Below are 19218 nucleotides of genomic sequence, written 5' to 3' on the forward strand. Positions count from 1 at the left end.
GACAAAAGCCCCAGGACGGACGATTTTCGATCAGGTTGTTACCAGCATTTTTGGCAGCTAATTATAGGAGATATGGCCAAATTCTTTAAACAATTCTTTCAAGGAAAGCTTAACCTGGAAGCAATCAACAGATCCTATATGATACTATCACGGAAAAAGGAGAATGACAGCTCCCCAGGTAGCTACATTCCAATATCATTCATAAATTGCACGGTTAAATGGATCAACAAAGTTCTAGCTGCACGCCTTCAACCTGCCATTGAACTTCTAGTCGATGAGGACCAATCTAGTTGTTTTAAGACTACTAGGTGCATCGTTATGTATGCAATGGACCTAGTGCAAACTTGCAGGAAAAGAAAAATGAAAACGATGATTTTGAAATTAGATTTAAGTAAAGTCTTTGACAGGGTTTCTTGGGACGCCCTTTTCTCAATCATGCATGGGTTTTGATGATAAATGGATCATGTGGATGAAGGAGCTGCTCTCCACAGCTAAAACGGCTATCACTTCTAAATGAAATCCCAGGATATTAAGCGAGGGTTGAGACAAGCTGACCCTCTCTCCTCTTTATTGTTCAGTGTGGTCGTTGATGCATGTGCTGCAACAAGGTATAAAACATGCAGCGGCTGATGGCTCGCTTAAACATCATGTTGGAGACTGTCCTAGGAGAGCCCAGAATATTCCAGGGAGTAATAGTATATTAGTGCTGTCCTAAGAGTGCCTGGAGCATTTCAGTGAATGTTGTAGTCTAGGCTAGTGTCCTACCAGATTCTAGAGTATTCCACTGTACTAGTTAACATGTACCTAGTTCAGCTATATATATATGAGGGTGTGGAGGACCTGAAGGGGTCTGCCCAACCAGAAACTATTTTCTCCCAAAAACTACATGGTATCAGAGCTGGAGGCAACGCTGGGTGGCTGTTGGTGGTGAATCGGCGCTCAGCGGCACAAGTGTATGAGCTGGAGCTAGCGCGTGTGCTGGCTGGAAGCAGGAGGAGGAAGGAGAAGCCCAGATGCAGAAGTTCTGCAGGTGAAGTATCAGTTGGTGGATCCCCCGGTAAAGAGAATCGTTAGGAGGAACAACAGCCGAGCACTGTCCTGGAGCGGAGTGGAAGAGGAGAGAAGAGCTGATTGGAGCTAGTGTGTGCGGCTGTGGCTAGGAGAGGAAGCAGAGGGGCATTATCTGGAAGAGGAACCTGAGTGGTAGCTGCAGGTGGTTGCAGGGAATAGGTGTGCACCTGATTTGCATTTCTCTGAGGCGTTGTGATTGTTCAGATCATGGGGGAAAATCAAGGATTGGAGAAGACACTTGAGAAACTGGCCGAGCTTCTCACAGCCAAGGTAGGTGGTGTATTATCATCACATAGTACAGTTTCAGAGCAGACCCAGAAGATTGAACTGCCATCCAATGAGATCAAATTGGAAGGCGTAAAAAACTATTTGAGCTGGTCAAGAAGGGCTTTGCTCATCTTAAGGACTAAAGACTTGGAGAGCTATGTTGAGGGTGAAGCAGCCGAGCCAGGGGACAAGACATCTCCAAAATGGAAGGTGTTGAGTACTACTAATTCGCTGATTGTTGCGTGGCTGTTAAATTCCTTATCCCCAACAATTGCAGCATCTGTGGAGATCCTCTCTAGTGCAGCTGAAGTATGGAAGACCTTAAAGAAATTGTATTCAGGTGAAGGGAATGTAATGTTGATGGCTGAAACAGAGGAGAGACTGAGTGAACTGAGACAAGAGGACAAGTCTGTGATGGAGTATGTCACTGAGCTGCAGCATTTGTGGGCTGATTTAGATCACTATGATCCTCTGGAGCTCCATCATGCAGATTGCATTGCTGCTGCTAGAAAGTGGATTGAACGCAGGCGAGTGATGAAATTTCTGAAAGGCCTAAACTCTGAGTTCGAGGGAAGACGTGCTGCATTGTACCATCAGCCTTCACTTCCCACTCTAGAGGATGCCATAGCAGCGATCGCACAGGAAGAGGTCAGATTGAAGTTGACAAAGAGCAACACAACAACTCCATCTCGTCCAGGCTTCGTTGTAACCCAAAGCTTGGAGACTAGGGACTGCTTCAACTGTGGTGAGAATGGTCATTTGAGCCGAAATTGCACAGCCCCATGCAGGGGAATTCGGGGTAGAGGAAGAGGATATAATAGAGACGGATTAAGCAGAGGCAGAGGCCGAGGCCGAGGATACTCAAGTGGCCCTAGAGCAAATGTGGCATTCTCCGAAGAAGAATCCTCGGGCAAATCCTCGGGCACATCTCATGAAGAGCTAAAGAAGGAAGCAAATGTGACTAATGATGGCGGTTATGGGGACTTCAGCTTCGACAAGTTCGCTCACCTTGCCTACACCGATGAAGGTAATTATGCCCATGCATCTATGATGCGTGCAGTTGACACACGTCCGTTGGGAACCCCAAGAGGAAGGTGTGATGCAGACAGTAGCAAGTTTTCCCTCAGAAAGAAACCAAGGTTTATCGAACCAGGAGGAGCCAAGAAGCACGTTGAAGGTTGATGGCGGCGAAGTATAGTGCGGCGCAACACCAGGGATTCCGGCGCCAACGTGGAACCTGCACAACACAACCAATGTACTTTGCCCCAACGTAACAGTGAGGTTGTCAATCTCACCGGCTTGCTGTGAACAAAGGATTAACCGTATTGTGTGGAAGATGATTGTTTGCGAAGAACAGTAAAGAACAAGTATTGCAGTAGATTGTATTTCAGATGTAAAGAATAGACCAGGGTCCACAGTTCACTAGCGGTGTCTCTCCCATAAGATAAATAGCATGTTGGGTGAACAAATTACAGTTGGGCAATTGACAAATAAAGAAGGCATAACAATGCACATACATATATCATGATGAGTACTATGAGATTTAATCAGGGCATTACGACAAAGTACATAGACCGCCATCCAGCATGCATCTATGCCTAAAAAGTCCACTTTCAGGTTATCATCCGAACCCCTTCCGGTATTAAGTTGCAAGCAACAGACAATTGCATTAAGTATGGAGCCTAATGTAATCAACACAAATATCCTTAGACAAAGCATCGATGTTTTATCCCTAGTGGCAACAGCACATCCACAACCTTAGAACTTTCCTCATCCTTGTCCTGCATTTAATGGAGGCATGAACCCACTATCGAGCATAAATACTCCCTCTTGGAGTCACAAGTATCAACTTGGCCAGAGCCTCTACTAGCAACGGAGAGCATGCAAGAACATAAACAACATATATGATAGTTTGATAATCAACTTGACATAGTATTCAATATCCATCGGATCCCAACAAACACAACATGTAGGATTACAAAGAAACGATCTTGATCATGATAGGCAGCTCACAAGATCGAGCATGATAGCACAATTAGGAGAAGACGACCATCTAGCTACTGCTATGGACCCATGGTCCAGGGGTGAACTACTCACACATCAATCCGGAGGCGATCATGGCGATGAAGAGTCCTCCGGGAGATGATTCCCCTCTCCGGCAGGGTGCCGGAGGCGATCTCCTGAATCCCCCGAGATGGGATTGGCGGCGGCTGCGTCTCTGGAAGGTTTTCTGTATCGTGACTCTCGGTACTGGGGGTTTCGCGACGGAGGCTTTAAGTAGGCGGAAGGGTAGGTCATGGGGCGTCACGAGGGACCCACACAATAGGGCCGCGCGGCCAAGGCCCAGGCCGCGCCGCCCTGGCGTGTCGTCGCCTCGTGGCCCCACTTCGTTTCCTCTTCGGACTTCTGGAAGCTTCGTGGAAAAATAGGCCCCTGGGCGTTGATTTCGTCCAATTCCGAGAATATTTCCTTACTAGGATTTCTGAAACCAAAAATAGCAGAAAATAGCAACTGGCTCTTCGGCATCTCGTCAATAGGTTAGTGCCGGAAAATGCATAAATATGACATATAATGTGTATAAAACTTGTGAGTATCATCATAAAAGTAGCATGGAACATAAGAAATTATAGATACGTTTGAGACGTATCAAGCATCCCCAAGCTTAGTTCCTACTCGCCCTCGAGTAGGTAAACGATAACAAAGATAATTTCTGAAGTGACATGCTATCATAATCTTGATCAATACTATTGTAAAGCACATGAGATGAATGCAGTGATGCGAAGCAATGGTGAAGATAATGAGTAAACAAATGAAACATATAGCAAAGACTTTTCATGAATAGTACTTTCAAGACAAGCATCAATAAGTCTTGCATAAGAGTTAACTCATAAGCAATAAGTTCTTAGTAAAGGCTTTGAAACAACACAAAGGAAGATATAAGTTTCAGCGGTTGCTTTCAACTTTAACATGTATATCTCATGGATAATTGTCAACACAAAGTAATATAACAAGTGCAATAGGTAAACATGTAAGAATCAATGCACACAGTTTACACAAGTGTTTGCTTCTAAGATAGAAAGAATAGGTAAACTGACTCAACAATAAAGTAGAAGATAGGCCGTTCGCAGAGGGAAGCATGGATTACTATTTTTGTCCTAGAGCTTTTTATTTTGAAAACAAGAAACAATTTTGTCAACGGTAGTAATAAATCATATGTGTTATGTATAAGACATCTTATAAGTTGCAAGCCTCATGCATAGTATACTAATAGTGCCCGCACCTTGTCCTAATTAGCTCGGATTAACACGGATTATCATTGCATAACATATGTTTCAACCAAGTGTCACAAAGGGGTACCTCTATGCCGCCTGTACAAGGGTCTAAGGAGAAGGTTCGCATTGGATTTCTCGCTTTTGATCATTCTCAACTTAGACACCCATACCGGGACAACATAGACAACAGATAATGGACTCCTCTTTTTAATGCTTAAGCATTCAACAACAGTTAATATTTCTCATAAGAGATTGAGGTTTTATGTCCAAACTGAAACTTCCACCATGATTCATGGCTTTAGTTAGCGGCCCAATGTTCTTCTCTAACAATATGCATACTCAAACCATTTGATTGTGAAAACCGCCCTTACTTCAGACAAGACGAACATGCATAGCAACTCACATGATATTCAACAAAGGTAAAAGAGTTGATGGCGTCCCCAGAAAACATGGTTACCGCTCAACAAGCAACTTACTAAGAAATAAGACACATAAGTACATATTCTTCACCACAATAGTTTTTAAGCTATTTTGTCCCATGAGCTATATATTGCAAAGGTAAAGAATGGAAATTTTAAAGGTAGCACTCAAGTAATGTACTTTGGAATGGCGGAGAAATACCATGTGGTAGGTAGGTATGGTGGACACAAATGGCATGGATTTTGGCTCAAGGATTTGGATGCACGAGAAGAATCCCTCTCAATACAAGGCTAGGCTAGCAAGGTTGTTTGAAGCAAACTCAAGTATAAAATGGTGCAGCAAGACTCACATATAAACATATTGTAAGCATTATAAGACTTTACATCGTCTCCTTGTTGTTCAAACACCTCAACCAGAAAATATCTAGACTTAAAGAGAACAATCATGCAAACAAAATTTTAACAAGCTCTATGTAGTTATTCATTAATAGGTGCAAGGTACATGATGCAAGAGCTTAAACATGATCTATATGAGCACAACAATTGCCAAGTATCACGTTATTCAAGACATTATACCATTTACCACATGCGGCATTTTCCATTTCCAACCATATAACAATGAATGAGGTAGTTCAACTTTCGCAATGAACATTAAAGATAAAGCTAAGAACACATGTGTTCATACGAAACAGCGGAGCGTAATATCTCCAATATAAAGTATTGTGGGATCCGACTTTATTCAAACAAAACAAAAACTAAAACAAACAGACGCTCCAAGCAAAGCACATAAGATGTGACTGAATAAAAATATAGTTTCATTAGAGGAACCTGATAATGTTGTCGATGAAGAAGGGGATGCCTTGGGCATCCCCAAGCTTAGATGCTTGAGTCTTCTTAAAATATGCAGGGATGAACCACGGGGGCATCCCCAAGCTTAGACTTTTCACTCTTCTTGATCATATTGTATCATCCTCCTCTCTTGACCCTTGAAAACTTCCTCCACACCAAACTCGAAACAAACTCATTAGAGGGTTAGTGCATATTTGAAAATTCACATATTCAGAGGTGACATAATCATTCTTAACACTTCTGGACATTGCACAAAGCTACTGAAAGTTAATGGAACAAAGAAATCCATCGAACATAGCAAAACTGGCAATGCGAAATAAAAGGCAGAATCTGTCAAAACAAAACAGTCCGTAAAGACAAATTTTACAGGGGCACTTAACTTGCTCAGATGAAAATGCTCAAATTGAATGAAAGTTGTGTACATATCTGAGGATCACGCACGTAAATTTGCAGATTTTTCTGAGTTACCTACAGAGAATTCTACCCAGGTTCGTGACAGCAAGAAATCTGTTTCTGCGCAGTAATCCAAATCTAGTATTGACTTTACTATCAAAGACTTTACTTGGCACAACAATGCAATAAAGTAAAGATAAGGAGAGGTTGCTACAGTAGTAACTACTTCCAAGACTCAAATATAAAACAAAGTGCTGTAGTAAAAACATGGGTTGTCTCCCATAAGCGCTTTTCTTTAACGCCTTTCAGCTAGGCGCAGAAAGTGTGAATCAAGTATTATCAAAAGATGAAGCATCAACATCATCATTTTTCTTACAAACACAACTTGTTGCAGAAGGTACCTTAGATGCTCCATTATCCAAATTTCCCATGGTGGTGCTAGGGGTTTTATCAATTTTAGGCCTATAATAATTCTTCGGTTTAGGCACCTTAGAGACATACATGAATTTTTGCTCTTTACCCACATAAGCTTTCTCCTTAAACTTAAGAGAAGAAAAAGTTGAACCTAAGGTTCCCATAGCTTTTTCAAGTTCACTAATCCTATTGGTTTGATTATCATGGACAACACAAGTTTCTAGGACACCAATTCTTTCATCAATTCTTCCCAGGGATTTATCAAGTTTATCAGTATTATCAAGAAGCACTCCCAATTTAGTTTCAATACTTGGAAAAAATTTCTCTATGGCCTCCAACTTTTTCATGACATCCTCAAGAGAGATTTCAATTTTAACTTCATTAACAGGTGGTATTCCAACTAGGCTCTCAATGATGCAACTAGCTTCTAAAGCAGGAGTACCTAGGAAATTACCCCCCGAAAGAGTATCAAGAACATACCTATTCCAGCTAGATATACCAACATAAAAGTTCCTAAGTAGGATAATAGTTGAGTGTTTCTTAGTGCACCTATGATGAGCATCACTAATTCTATACCAAGCATCTTTAAAACTTTCTCCACCTTGTTGCTTAAACGAACGGACTTCAACTTCAGGATTACTCATTTTAGCAGTAGTAAATAAAGCAAACTAGATAAAGTAAATGCAAGTAACTAATTTTTTGTGTTTTTAATATGGAGAGCAAGACAGTAAATAAAGTAAAGCTAGCAACTAATTTTTTTGTGTTTTGTTTAAGTGCAGCAAACAAAGTAGTAAATAAAATAAAGCAAGACAAAAACAAAGTAAAGAGATTGGAAGTGGAGACTCCCCTTGCAGCGTGTCTTGATCTCCCCGGCAACGGCGCCAGAAAAAGAGCTTGATGCGTGCAGTTGACACACGTCCGTTGGGAACCCCAAGAGGAAGGTGTGATGCAGACAGTAGCAAGTTTTCCCTCAGAAAGAAAACAAGGTTTATCGAACCAGGAGGAGCCAAGAAGCACGTTGAAGGTTGATGGCGGCAAAGTATAGTGCGGCGCAACACCAGGGATTCCGGCGCCAACGTGGAACCTGCACAACACAACCAAAGTACTTTGCCCCAACGTAACAGTGAGGTTGTCAATCTCACCGGCTTGCTGTGAATAAAGGATTAACCGTATTGTGTGGAAGATGATTGTTTGCGAAGAACAGTAAAGAACAAGTATTGCAGTAGATTGTATTTCAGATGTAAAGAATAGACCGGGGTCCACAGTTCACTAGCGGTGTCTCTCCCATAAGATAAATAGCATGTTGGGTGAACAAATTACAGTTGGGCAATTGACAAATAAAGAAGGCATAACAATGCACATACATATATCATGATGAGTACTATGAGATTTAATCAGGGCATTACGACAAAGTACATAGACCGCCATCCAGCATGCATCTATGCCTAAAAAGTCCACTTTCAGGTTATCATCCGAACCCCTTCCGGTATTAAGTTGCAAGCAACAGACAATTGCATTAAGTATGGTGCGTAATGTAATCAACACAAATATCCTTAGACAAAGCATCGATGTTTTATCCCTAGTGGCAACAGCACATCCACAACCTTAGAACTTTCTCGTCATCGTCCTGCATTTAATGGAGGCATGAACCCACTATCGAGCATAAATACTCTCTCTTGGAGTCACAAGTATCAACTTGGCCAGAGCCTCTACTAGCAACGGAGAGCATGCAAGAACATAAACAACATATATGATAGATTGATAATCAACTTGACATAGTATTCAATATCCATCGGATCCCAACAAACACAACATGTAGGATTACAAAGAAACGATCTTGATCATGATAGGCAGCTCACAAGATCGAGCATGATAGCACAATTAGGAGAAGACGACCATCTAGCTACTGCTATGGACCCATGGTCCAGGGGTGAACTACTCACACATCAATCCGGAGGCGATCATGGCGATGAAGAGTCCTCCGGGAGATGATTCCCCTCTCCGGCAGGGTGCCGGAGGCGATCTCCTGAATCCCCCGAGATGGGATTGGCGGCGGCTGCGTCTCTGGAAGGTTTTCCGTATCGTGGCTCTCGGTACTGGGGGTTTCGCGACGGAGGCTTTAAGTAGGCGGAAGGGTAGGTCAGGGAGCGTCACGAGGGACCCACACAATAGGGCCGCGCGGCCAAGGCCCAGGCCGCGCCGCCCTGGCGTGTCGTCGCCTCGTGGCCCCACTTCGTTTCCTCTTCGGACTTCTGGAAGCTTCGTGGAAAAATAGGCCCCTGGGCATTGATTTCGTCCAATTCCGAGAATATTTCCTTACTAGGATTTCTGAAACCAAAAACAGCAGAAAACAGCAACTAGCTCTTCGGCATCTCGTCAATAGGTTAGTGCCGGAAAATGCATAAATATGACATATAATGTGTATAAAACATGTGAGTATCATCATAAAAGTAGCATGGAACATAAGAAATTATAGATACGTTTGGGACATATCAATCTACATCTTTGCATAAGTCTTGTTCAAATTGGATATTAGATTCTGGTGCATTGATACGTCTCCAACGTATCTATAATTTCTGATGTTCCATGCTTGTTTTATGACAATACCGACATGTTTTGTTCACACTTTATGTCATTATTATGCGTTTTCCGGAACTAACCTATTGACGAGATGCCGAAAGGCCAGTTGCTGTTTTCTGCTTTTTTTGGTTCCAGAAAGGCTGTTCGGGCAATATTCTCGGAATTGGACGAAATCAACGCCAAACCTCCTATTTTTCCCGGAAGGCTCCAGAACACCGAAGGAGAGTCGGAGGAGAGCCAGGGGGGCCCCACACCATAGGGCCGCGCGGGCCAGGGTCTGGCCGCGCCGGCCTAGGGTGAGGCCACCCTGTCAGCCCTCCTGCGCCGCCTCTTCGCCTATAAAACCCCTTTCGACCTAAAAACGCAGTACCAATTGACGAAACTCCAGAAAGACTCCAGGGGCGCCGCCGCCATCGCGAAACTCCAATTCGGGGGACAGAACTCTGTTCCGGCACCCTGCCGGGACGGGGAATTGCCCCCGGAGCCATCTCCACCGCCATCGCTGCCTCCATGATGAGGAGGGAGTAATCCACCCCCGAGGCTGAGGGCTCCGCTGTAGCTATGTGGTTCATCTCTCTCCCATGTACTTCAATACAATAATCTCATGAGCTGCTTTACATGATTGAGATTCATATGTGTTTTGTATCACTACTATTCTATGTGCTACTCTAGTGATGTTATTAAAGTAGTTTTATTCCTCCTGCACGGTGTAATGGTGACATTGTGTGCATCCGTGTTAGTACTTGGCGTATGCTATGATCATGATCTCTTGTAGATTATGAAGTTAACTATTGCTATGATAGTATTGATGTGATCTATACCTCCTTCATAGTATGATGGTGACAGTGTGCATGCTATGTTAGTTCTTGGTGTAATTGTGTTGATCTATCTTACACTCTAAGGTTATTTAAATATGAACATTGAATATTGTGGAGCTTGTTAACTCCGGCATTGAGGGTTCATGTAATCCTACACAGTTAGCGGTGTTCATCATCCAACAAAAGAGTGTAGAGTAGTCCTATTATGTGATCATTGTTGAGAGTGTCCACTAGTGAAAGCAGGATCCCTAGGCCTTGCTTCCAAGCATCGAATCTCCGTTTGTTTACTGTTTTACTGCGTTACTACTGCTTGTTTACTGTCCTGGGCAAAGCACTTTTCTGGTGCCGTTGCTACTGCTTATTCATACCACCTGTATTTCACTATCTCTTCGCCGAACTAGTGCACCTATTAGGTGTGTTGGGGACACAAGAGACTTCTTACTTTGTGGTTGCAGGGTTTCTTGAGAGGGATATCTTTGACCTCTTCCTCCCTGAGATCGATAAACCTTGGGTGATCCACTTAAGGGAAACTTGCTGCTGTTCTACAAACCTCTGCTCTTGGAGGCCCAACACTGTCTACAAGAATAGAAGCACCCGTAGACATCAAGCACTTTTCTGGCGCCGTTGCCGGGGAGGAAAGGTAAAAGGCACTCATACTTCGGTTCCAGTGTAAGTGCTTTTCTCGGCGCCATTGTGTTTGTGCTCGAAGCTATTTCCTTTAGATCCTGCAATTGCAACTTTTTGTTTCTTGTTTACACTAGTTAGGCATAATGGAATATAACTATGAGCTTCTTAATTTATTTCCTAAGCTAAGACATGAATTGTGTGATGCGAAAATTAAAGAACCTATGGAACCTCATTTGCATGCTAGTAGCAATATTATTGGTATGAACGCAATCACTGCTAATGCTATGAATAAGTCTAAGCTTGGGGAAGCTAGTTTCTGTGATCTTTTTGGCTTCCCATCTTTAGGGGAGAAAACTTGTTCTGATAATGCTTTATCTCCCATATGCGATAACTCTAATAATGCTTGTGATACTTTAAATCACCCAACTGCAAGTACTTCTTTCAAGATACCCATGAAAATTATTGAACGTGTTATGGATAACCGCTATGAAGGGGATGGAACTGTCCATCCTAAAGATCATTTACTGTTTTTGCATGAATTATGCGGGTTATTCAAGTGTGCAGGTATCTCTATGGATGAAGTGAAGAGGAAGCTATTCTCCATTTCGCTGTCTGGTAAAGCGGCGCATTGGTATAAATTGTTGGAGAATAGTCATTCTCTTGGTTGGGAGGAAATTGCATCTCTCTTTTATTCTAAATTTTATCCTCCTCATGAAGTGCATATTGATAGGAATTATATTTATAACTTTTATCCTCGTGATGGAGAGAGTATTTCTCAAGCGTGGGGGAGATTAAAGTCACTAATGCTCAAATGTCCCATTCATGAGCTTCCCCGTAATGTTATTGTTAACAATTTTTATGCGAGGCTTTCAGGACAACACAAGGACTATCTGGATGCCTGTTCGGAGGGATCTTTCACAAGCAAGGAGGTTGAAGCTAGGTGGGATCTTCTTAATCGGATTGAGGACAACGCTGAAGGATGGGAGAACGACAAAGGTAAAGAGTCAGGTATAAATTATGATTATGAATGCATTGAAGCTTTTATGGATACCGATAAATTTCGAAATATGAGTGCTACTTATGGTCTTGACTCTCAAGTTGCTGCAAATCTTTATAAAGCCTTTGCTTCTCATTTTGAATTGCCTAAAAATAATTTTGATAAGTATCATGAACCTTTTAAAGAGGCTTGCATGAAGAATGAATTTGTTGTTAATTATTGCAATAAGCATGCTCAAACTCCTAAGAATGCTATTTCCTATAAGCATGTTAATTTTTGTGGAATACATAGACCTTGTGGAATTAATCAAATCAAAGATGAATATTGTATCCATCATGCCAATGAAAAAACTAGAAAGTGGCTTAGGGCTCTAGATGATCTTGGTAAAAAAGTTTGTGCCCTCTATCCTTTTATTTGTGAAGTTTGCCATGAAGTGGGTCATTTTAATTTTCAATGCTCCTCCAATGATAATTTGAACCCAATGAGTGCTGCAAATTTGTATTGTGATGATGAAATTACTCCTAATCAGCATGATGAACTTACTTTATTTTTGGGGTGTAAAGAACTGTCGAGAAAAATCTCTTTGTTACATATGAGTGATCTTGATATTGATGATGTCCTGCATGGGTGTTTTTCTTATTGCATTGATAATAGCCATACAAATACTTACATACAAAATATTTTAGAAGATGACACCTTGCCAAAATATGATAGGACCGCTATGTGTTTTGAACTAATTAATGGAAAGGAGGAATCCTCCCAAGTTTCTTCTATTGTTTCTAAAAGTAAATCAGGTTATGCGGACAAGCCACCCTTCAAGCCTCTTCCTCCTAAAGAAGGGAACGAGGAGAAGGAAGAGAAGAAGAAGAAGAAGAAGAAGAAGAAGAAGAAGAAGAAGAAGAAGAAGAAGGGAACGAAGAAGAAGAAGAAGGAGAATAAAAAGAAAGAGGTAACGGTGTATCCTCGCGTGAATGAGATAACGCTAGGTAACCGTAAGTATGTTGCTCCTAATAATTATTGTGATAATAAATCTGAATACGATGATCTTCCTATGCCCTTTACATACATTAGCGATCATGATTTGAATGGGCACATTACTTTTGATATTGCAAATCTCTGGGAAACTAATTCTGAAAATGATGATGATAATAATTGCCATAGTGTTAGTGCTATCCATGATTCTTCCCATAATGATATAGAAAGCTCTAAGCTTGGGGAAGAGGTGTTTGAAAATCCTTTTGCTACTGGTCATTATGTTCTTGATACATCTCCTTCTAATAACAATGATGGTATGGTCATAGATAAACCGACTGTGAAAGATAACTATTCTATTTCTTATGATGACACTGTGCCTCCGATCTTTGATGATTATTATAAAGAATGCTATGATATAGGTTATCATTATCCTTATGAAACTTGTCATAGCCACGATTGGATCACCAAAAACAATTCCCTTAATATGCAACTTGTTTACCATGTTCAAATTCTTGATAATAATCTTGCTCCAATTACTATTAATGAGAAGAACTCTTCTTATGCCAAAATTAATGATACTTCTATGCATATGAACCATGATAAGAATGTTTTAAGTGATGGGTATATTATGGATTTCATCAATGATGCTACTGAAAGTTATTATGAGAGAGGGAAATATGGTTATATGCATCTTAATAATATTAAGTTTCCCCTCTTTATGTTGAGAATCTTGAAGTTACTCGTGTTTTATCCTCTTATGCTTGTCACTTTGTTCTTCATGAATTCATTTGTGTACAAGATTCCTCTTCATAGAAAGCATGTTAGACTTAAATGAGTTTTGAATTTGCCTCTTGATGCTCTCTTTTGCTCCAAATACTATTTCTTGCGAGTGGATCATTAAAACTGCTGAGCCCATCTTAATGGCTATAAAGAAAGAACTTCTTGGGAGATAACCCATGTGTTATTTTGCTACAGTACTTTGTGTCAACACCCGGATTTTTAAGTCCGGATGCCTATTATGTCATACATCGCAATCCCAGGAAATTGTTGTTGCGAGGCATAATAGTTAAGTATCACAGTCATCCTTCATTACAAACCATAATGTCTTACAACTTGGAATCACATGATCCATATTACACAAATAGTTGACCTAATGATCAACGAACAAACACAAGTTCATAGCGGAAGCGTAAGATACAAGGACTCTCTAGTCCACAGGCCAACGCTTGACGTTAGAAGCTCCTAGTTGTGGTAGACGTCCTGCTGATCGTCCTCCTCGTACTGCTGCTCGGCTTCATATTCTGGCCATTTGAATAGCCAGGGACAAAGCCGTGAGTACTTTAGGTACTCGCAATCTAATACTAATGTAAGTACTAGTATTGACATAAAGGTGTTCTAAGTTCTAAGTTTATTTGCATAAAGCCAAATTTTATTTCATAAACACTTTTGTAAACAACTCCTCATGTGCTAACGAACTCAAGGGGGAACATTAGTGTCATTCCCACAACTCAGTTGTGATTCAAAGTCAAAGTCACCGTTCAAGTTCAAGTTCAAAAACATCAGTCACAAAGATATAAATTCTGATGACGGAAAACAGAATGGCCTTTCCAATTGTCCATATCCGCGGACGCGGCTATTCGAATAGTTCTACACTCTGCAGAGGTCGCACACTTGTGCCACAACATTTGATTACATCCGTCAGGGATAAAACCCTGAATAATCGTAACTCAGTACGCGGATCATCAACCGTTAACCTTTCACTTACACACCCTAGTATAGGCACCTCTCCCCATGAGCTTGCCCCCCCCCCGGTGAAAACCAACTGTTAACCCGGGAACTGCACAGGGCTTGGCCGTACAATTCACCTTCAATTCACATCATTTCTCAACAACGGAGGCAGCCTCAAGCATAACCCCTATGATGTGTGTTCAGAGGGAACCCATACTAGGACACATAAATTTCCAGCTAAGCCCTACCCATAATCAGGTATTGTGGGGGTACTTACTATTGGTAAGGTATCGCATCCACACAATCATCAGTTTTTAGCCAAAGTCACCAAGTCAACTTCAGTGTCATATTCACCTTCAAAATCTTTCAATGGAAATGACTAATCATTCCAAGGTTTTCACCATCATCTTTTCATCAACACAAGTTCCCATCTAGAGTAGTCATTTTAAATTTAGCACTAGCCACTATGTGTGAGGGGTGCTAAGTATTTGCTTTGCTTCTAGGCTAAGTTTGATACTCTTGTACCAACTCCATACTAATCTAGTACATCATAAATCAACAAGTACTTTGATAAAACAAAAGTAAATAAAGCTTGTAAAGTAAAAACTGGGAAATAGGATCATAAGCATAAAGTAACTGGGTTAATGCCTTGCTCATGGTGAGCTTTGCACTTTGCAAGAGTATTATCTTGCCTTGGTTGGGAAACTGGTCAAAGTGGTCTTCTTCTTCTTGGAAGTAGACCTCCTCCTCCTCCTGGTACTCCTCGGTACTAGCGTCTAAAATACGAATACGGGGTACACAATCATCACACCAAACTAATCTACTAAACTATGTACAAACATGGTTCACACACTTAAACTAGCATCACATTTGACTATTAAGTTGGTGGATGTGTTTTTCTTATTATTTAAGAAAAATAATTTCCTCTCATTATCTTATTAAGATTTAATTTCTCTTATGCATAATATGTGACCTAGGTTGAATCAAGTCAACCTCTTCACACTTATCATTTGGAGAAAAAGATTTAAATGAGGTGAGCACCTCATACCATTTAATTCTAGCATAACAAAGATTTAATATCACCAACCATTCCTATGGGACCTAAATAACCAGAGTCTCCACTTCATTTGGAATTGGTGGTGACAAGATTTAAATGAGGGAAACTCCCACATAAGATTTATTAATAGTTTTGGACAATATCTTTGACTAGAAAATAGCCATAAAGGCATTTAAAACAACTAAACCATGATCATCCAAAGTAAGCATGGCATATTTTTGTAGAAACAATTAGTATAAGTGAAATGTGAACTATTGGAGGTGGGAGTAACTGAAAAGCATTTATGGTTGATTTTTAAGAATTATTATAAGGCAGAAAAGTCCCTGCCTTGTTTATTTTGTCACTTTAATTCTACAAAAGATCTAGGGTTCTATCCAGTGGCATTGTGTAGATAATTTCATAAGGTTTCCAAAAATATAAAGTTTGGAAAATTTGGCCCAGTAGAATTGTCACTATTGAATTTCAAAGTTTGCATCAGATTGTATATTTCATCTAAATTCCAAAATTGAATTCAAACGGTGGGCTTCGCGCGGGAAAAGAACTTGGGCTGCGGAGCGAAAAAGAGTTGGGCCGGCCCACTTCGCGTCCAGCGCGAGCAGGCCGTCTGACGGCGGGTCCCACGCGTCAGCGGGAGTTACTCACCGAACCGGTACGGGGAAGGAGAGGCGTTGGATCAGGCGATGATCTAACGGCCAGGGGTTGTCGTCGTCGACGGCGAGAAGCAGAGGCGAGCGCAGCGGCAGCAGGGGGTCGGAGAGGTCGTCGGAGCTCCGGCGGTCGTCGGAGTGGTGCGCCGCGACGTTGTCGATGACGGTGAAGCGCCTGGAAGCAGCGGCGCGTCCTGGGGCGGCCTCCTTCTCCGGCGAGCTTCGGCTACGGGCGGCGGCAGCGAGCTAGCAATTGCGGCGGTGCGGTGGCTAAAAGATGAAATTGAGGCGGCGAGGAGAACTGTGGTGAGGTGGGGAAGAGATTGGCGTGCTCAGTTTGGGGCGCGGAGTGCTCCTTTTATAGCGGCGAGAGGTGGCAGTGGGGCGGAGCTGGGTTCGCCATGGTCGCCGTCGGTCCAGGGCTGCGAAGAGCCAAGGCGTGGGCGCGTACGGTAGCTGGTGCTCTGGCGAGGATGACGCGCGTGACGGTGATGAAAAAGAGGCACTACAGCGGCGGCGAGCGTGATGGGAGCTTGCAGGTCATGGCGGAAGGGCGTGGATGCTCACGTCGTCTGCGGCGTTCCCGCGGGCCAGGGGCCATGTCCAGGCGTTGCAGACGGTCGTCGTGCGTCGACTGGTGGTGAGTGTGAGGGCGGAGGTGATGCGAGGACGCGGGGCGTCGTCACGCTCTGGGCGTCCAGGGTGAGCGCCATGCGCGCTCTGGCGCGGCATGGGCGAGTCCTGGGCGCGTCTGGGCGCTCATGTTCTGACGCGTGTGAGCTCGGTCTCGGTCAAGGGAGGGCACGAGCTCGTCCAGGGTGGTGAGAGGGAGTCAGTGGGCATGGTGGTGCAGGCTAGAGGTGAAGGGTGAGGGAGATGGCACGGTGAGGCCATGCCATGCCACGGCATGGCATGTTTGAGTTGATTTAATCAAACCCTGGCCAATGCAAGTGGTGGTGATGGTGGGGTGAGGTGAAAGGGAGACTCCAGGGTGCAGAGAGGGCAAGGTTGGACCAAGTCCAAGTAGAAAATGAGGTATGGGCTCAAAATTTTACCCTGCCTGCAATGTGTTCGACAGAATGCCCGCAAGAAAAATATTTTTGAAATTTGAAAATTCTTTTTGGTGGGTTGAAAACATATATTGAATGGAGCATTTTGGTGGTGGTGGTGGTCAAAATGGAAAGGATATGCAAAATCATATTTTGCATATGATCTTGTATATGTGAGAAAGTTCCAACTTTGCTTGCTTCCCATTTGAAATTGGTGATGAGTTTGGGGTGGTGGTTTTGGGCAAAGTTGTAGTGCTTGATGTTGTCTTGGATGAGGTGAAGAGAGTTGACAAAGTTTAGAAGTGGAAAGAAGAAAACCAGGGGCTCAAAGTGGCCATCAGGGTAAAAATGGCACCTGTGACCATATTGCATGTGACTTGGAATTTGAATTTGATTTTGGTTTGAATTGAGTTGGCTTGATTCCAAAGGTGTTAATAAGTGTTTAGTAACCCTTTACAAGTAATGGTGCAAACCAATTTGGCCTAGATTAAGTATTTGCAAAAATGGCATAGGCCTTATGTGAGAGGAAAAATGGATTTTTGGGATTTCTTTTATCTTTCAATTTTAATTGGCTAAGGGTGATCAAGTGATCATTGCTAGGGTTTTAGAGTGAGAGAGAACACATAAGCAAACATCATGGCACTTGCACACTCAAAATAATTAATATGGTGATCTATATGCATAAACCTATATGATGAGAAAAAGTTTTTGTTAACCCTGATTTTTGGGGTTCTTGAATTTCTCCCTTGTTCATTTTATTGAAATTTGGGATGTTACAAACCCTTCCCCCTTACAAAAGATCTCGTCCCGAGATCTAGAGAAAACTAGGTACTAAAGAGATGTGGGTATTCCTTCTTCATATCTTCCTCGCGTTCCCAAGTTGCTTCTTCTTCGGTGTGGTTACTCCATTGTATCTTCAGGAACTTGATACTTCTGGTGCGGGTGGTCCTGAATGCTTCTTCAAGGATGCGAATAGGCACTTCGCGGTAGGTTAGGTCCTTGTTGATATCAATGGCTCTGTGGTCGATGTTCTTAAATACTTCGGTCTTCTCAGGCACTTCTAGACACTTCCGAAGCAGTGAGATGTGAAACACATCGTGTACGGCGGACATCTCTTCCGGTAGTTCCAACTGATATGAGACTTCTCCTCAGCGATCCAGAATCTTGAATGGTCCGACATATCTGGGGGCGAGCTTTCCTTTGAGTTGGAATCTCTGCATTCCTTTGAGGGGTGAGACTTTGAGATACACAAAATCTCCGATCTCGAATGTCATCTCTCGGCGTCTCTTGTCGGCGTAGCTCTTTTGTCTTGATTGGGCGGTCTTGAGGTATTCGCGGATCTTGTGCACCTTCTCTTCGGCTTCGCGGAGAACGTCGGGGCCGAAGACTTGACTATCTCCGATTTCCGACCAGTTCAGAGGGGTACGGCATTTCCTTCCGTACAGGGCTTCAAAGGGGGCCATCTGTAAGCTGGCTTGATAGCTATTGTTGTAGGAGAATTCTGCGTATGGTAGGCAGTCTTCCCATTTGGATCCGTACTCTAGCACACAGGCTCTCAACATATCTTCTAGTATCTGGTTGACTCTCTCAGTCTGTCCGTCAGTCTGTGGGTGGTATGCTGTGCTGAAATTCAGACGGGTTCCTAGTCCTTCATGCACTTTCTGCCAGAATCTTGAGGTGAATTGTGATCCTCTATCTGACACAATTGACTTCGGGGTTCCGTGCAGGCTGACTATTCTGGATATGTATAACTCAGCTAGCTTTGGGCCTTGGTATGTGGTCTTGACGGGGATGAAATGTGCAACCTTGGTTAACCTATCGATGACTACCCAAATGGAGTCATTTCCTCGGCTAGATTTGGGCAATCCTGTGATAAAGTCCATACCGACAGAATCCCATTTCCACTCCGGAATCTGTAAGGGTTGCAACAGTCTCGCGGGTCGTTGATGTTCTGCTTTGACTCGCTGACAGATATCACACTTGGCGATGTAGCTTCCTATCTCTCGCTTCATTCCGTGCCACCAGAATTGTTCCTTCAGGTCTTGGTACATCTTG

At 42.7% G+C, this 19218-nt stretch overlaps 1 protein-coding gene across 1 annotated transcript in view; it reads left to right on the forward strand.

Moving 5' to 3' along the window:
* Positions 1-1278: 1278 nt before the first annotated feature.
* LOC139837898 (uncharacterized) overlaps positions 1279-19218 on the forward strand; it is a 33631-nt gene continuing 15691 nt past the window's right edge. Inside the window, exon 1 of the mRNA XM_071827207.1 lies at positions 1279-2365. Coding sequence (XP_071683308.1) covers positions 1279-2365 — 1087 coding nt within the window. The remainder of the gene's footprint in view (positions 2366-19218) is intronic.

Source organism: Lolium perenne, chromosome 3, assembly GCF_019359855.2.
Source record: "Lolium perenne isolate Kyuss_39 chromosome 3, Kyuss_2.0, whole genome shotgun sequence".
Lineage (NCBI taxonomy): Eukaryota > Viridiplantae > Streptophyta > Magnoliopsida > Poales > Poaceae > Lolium > Lolium perenne.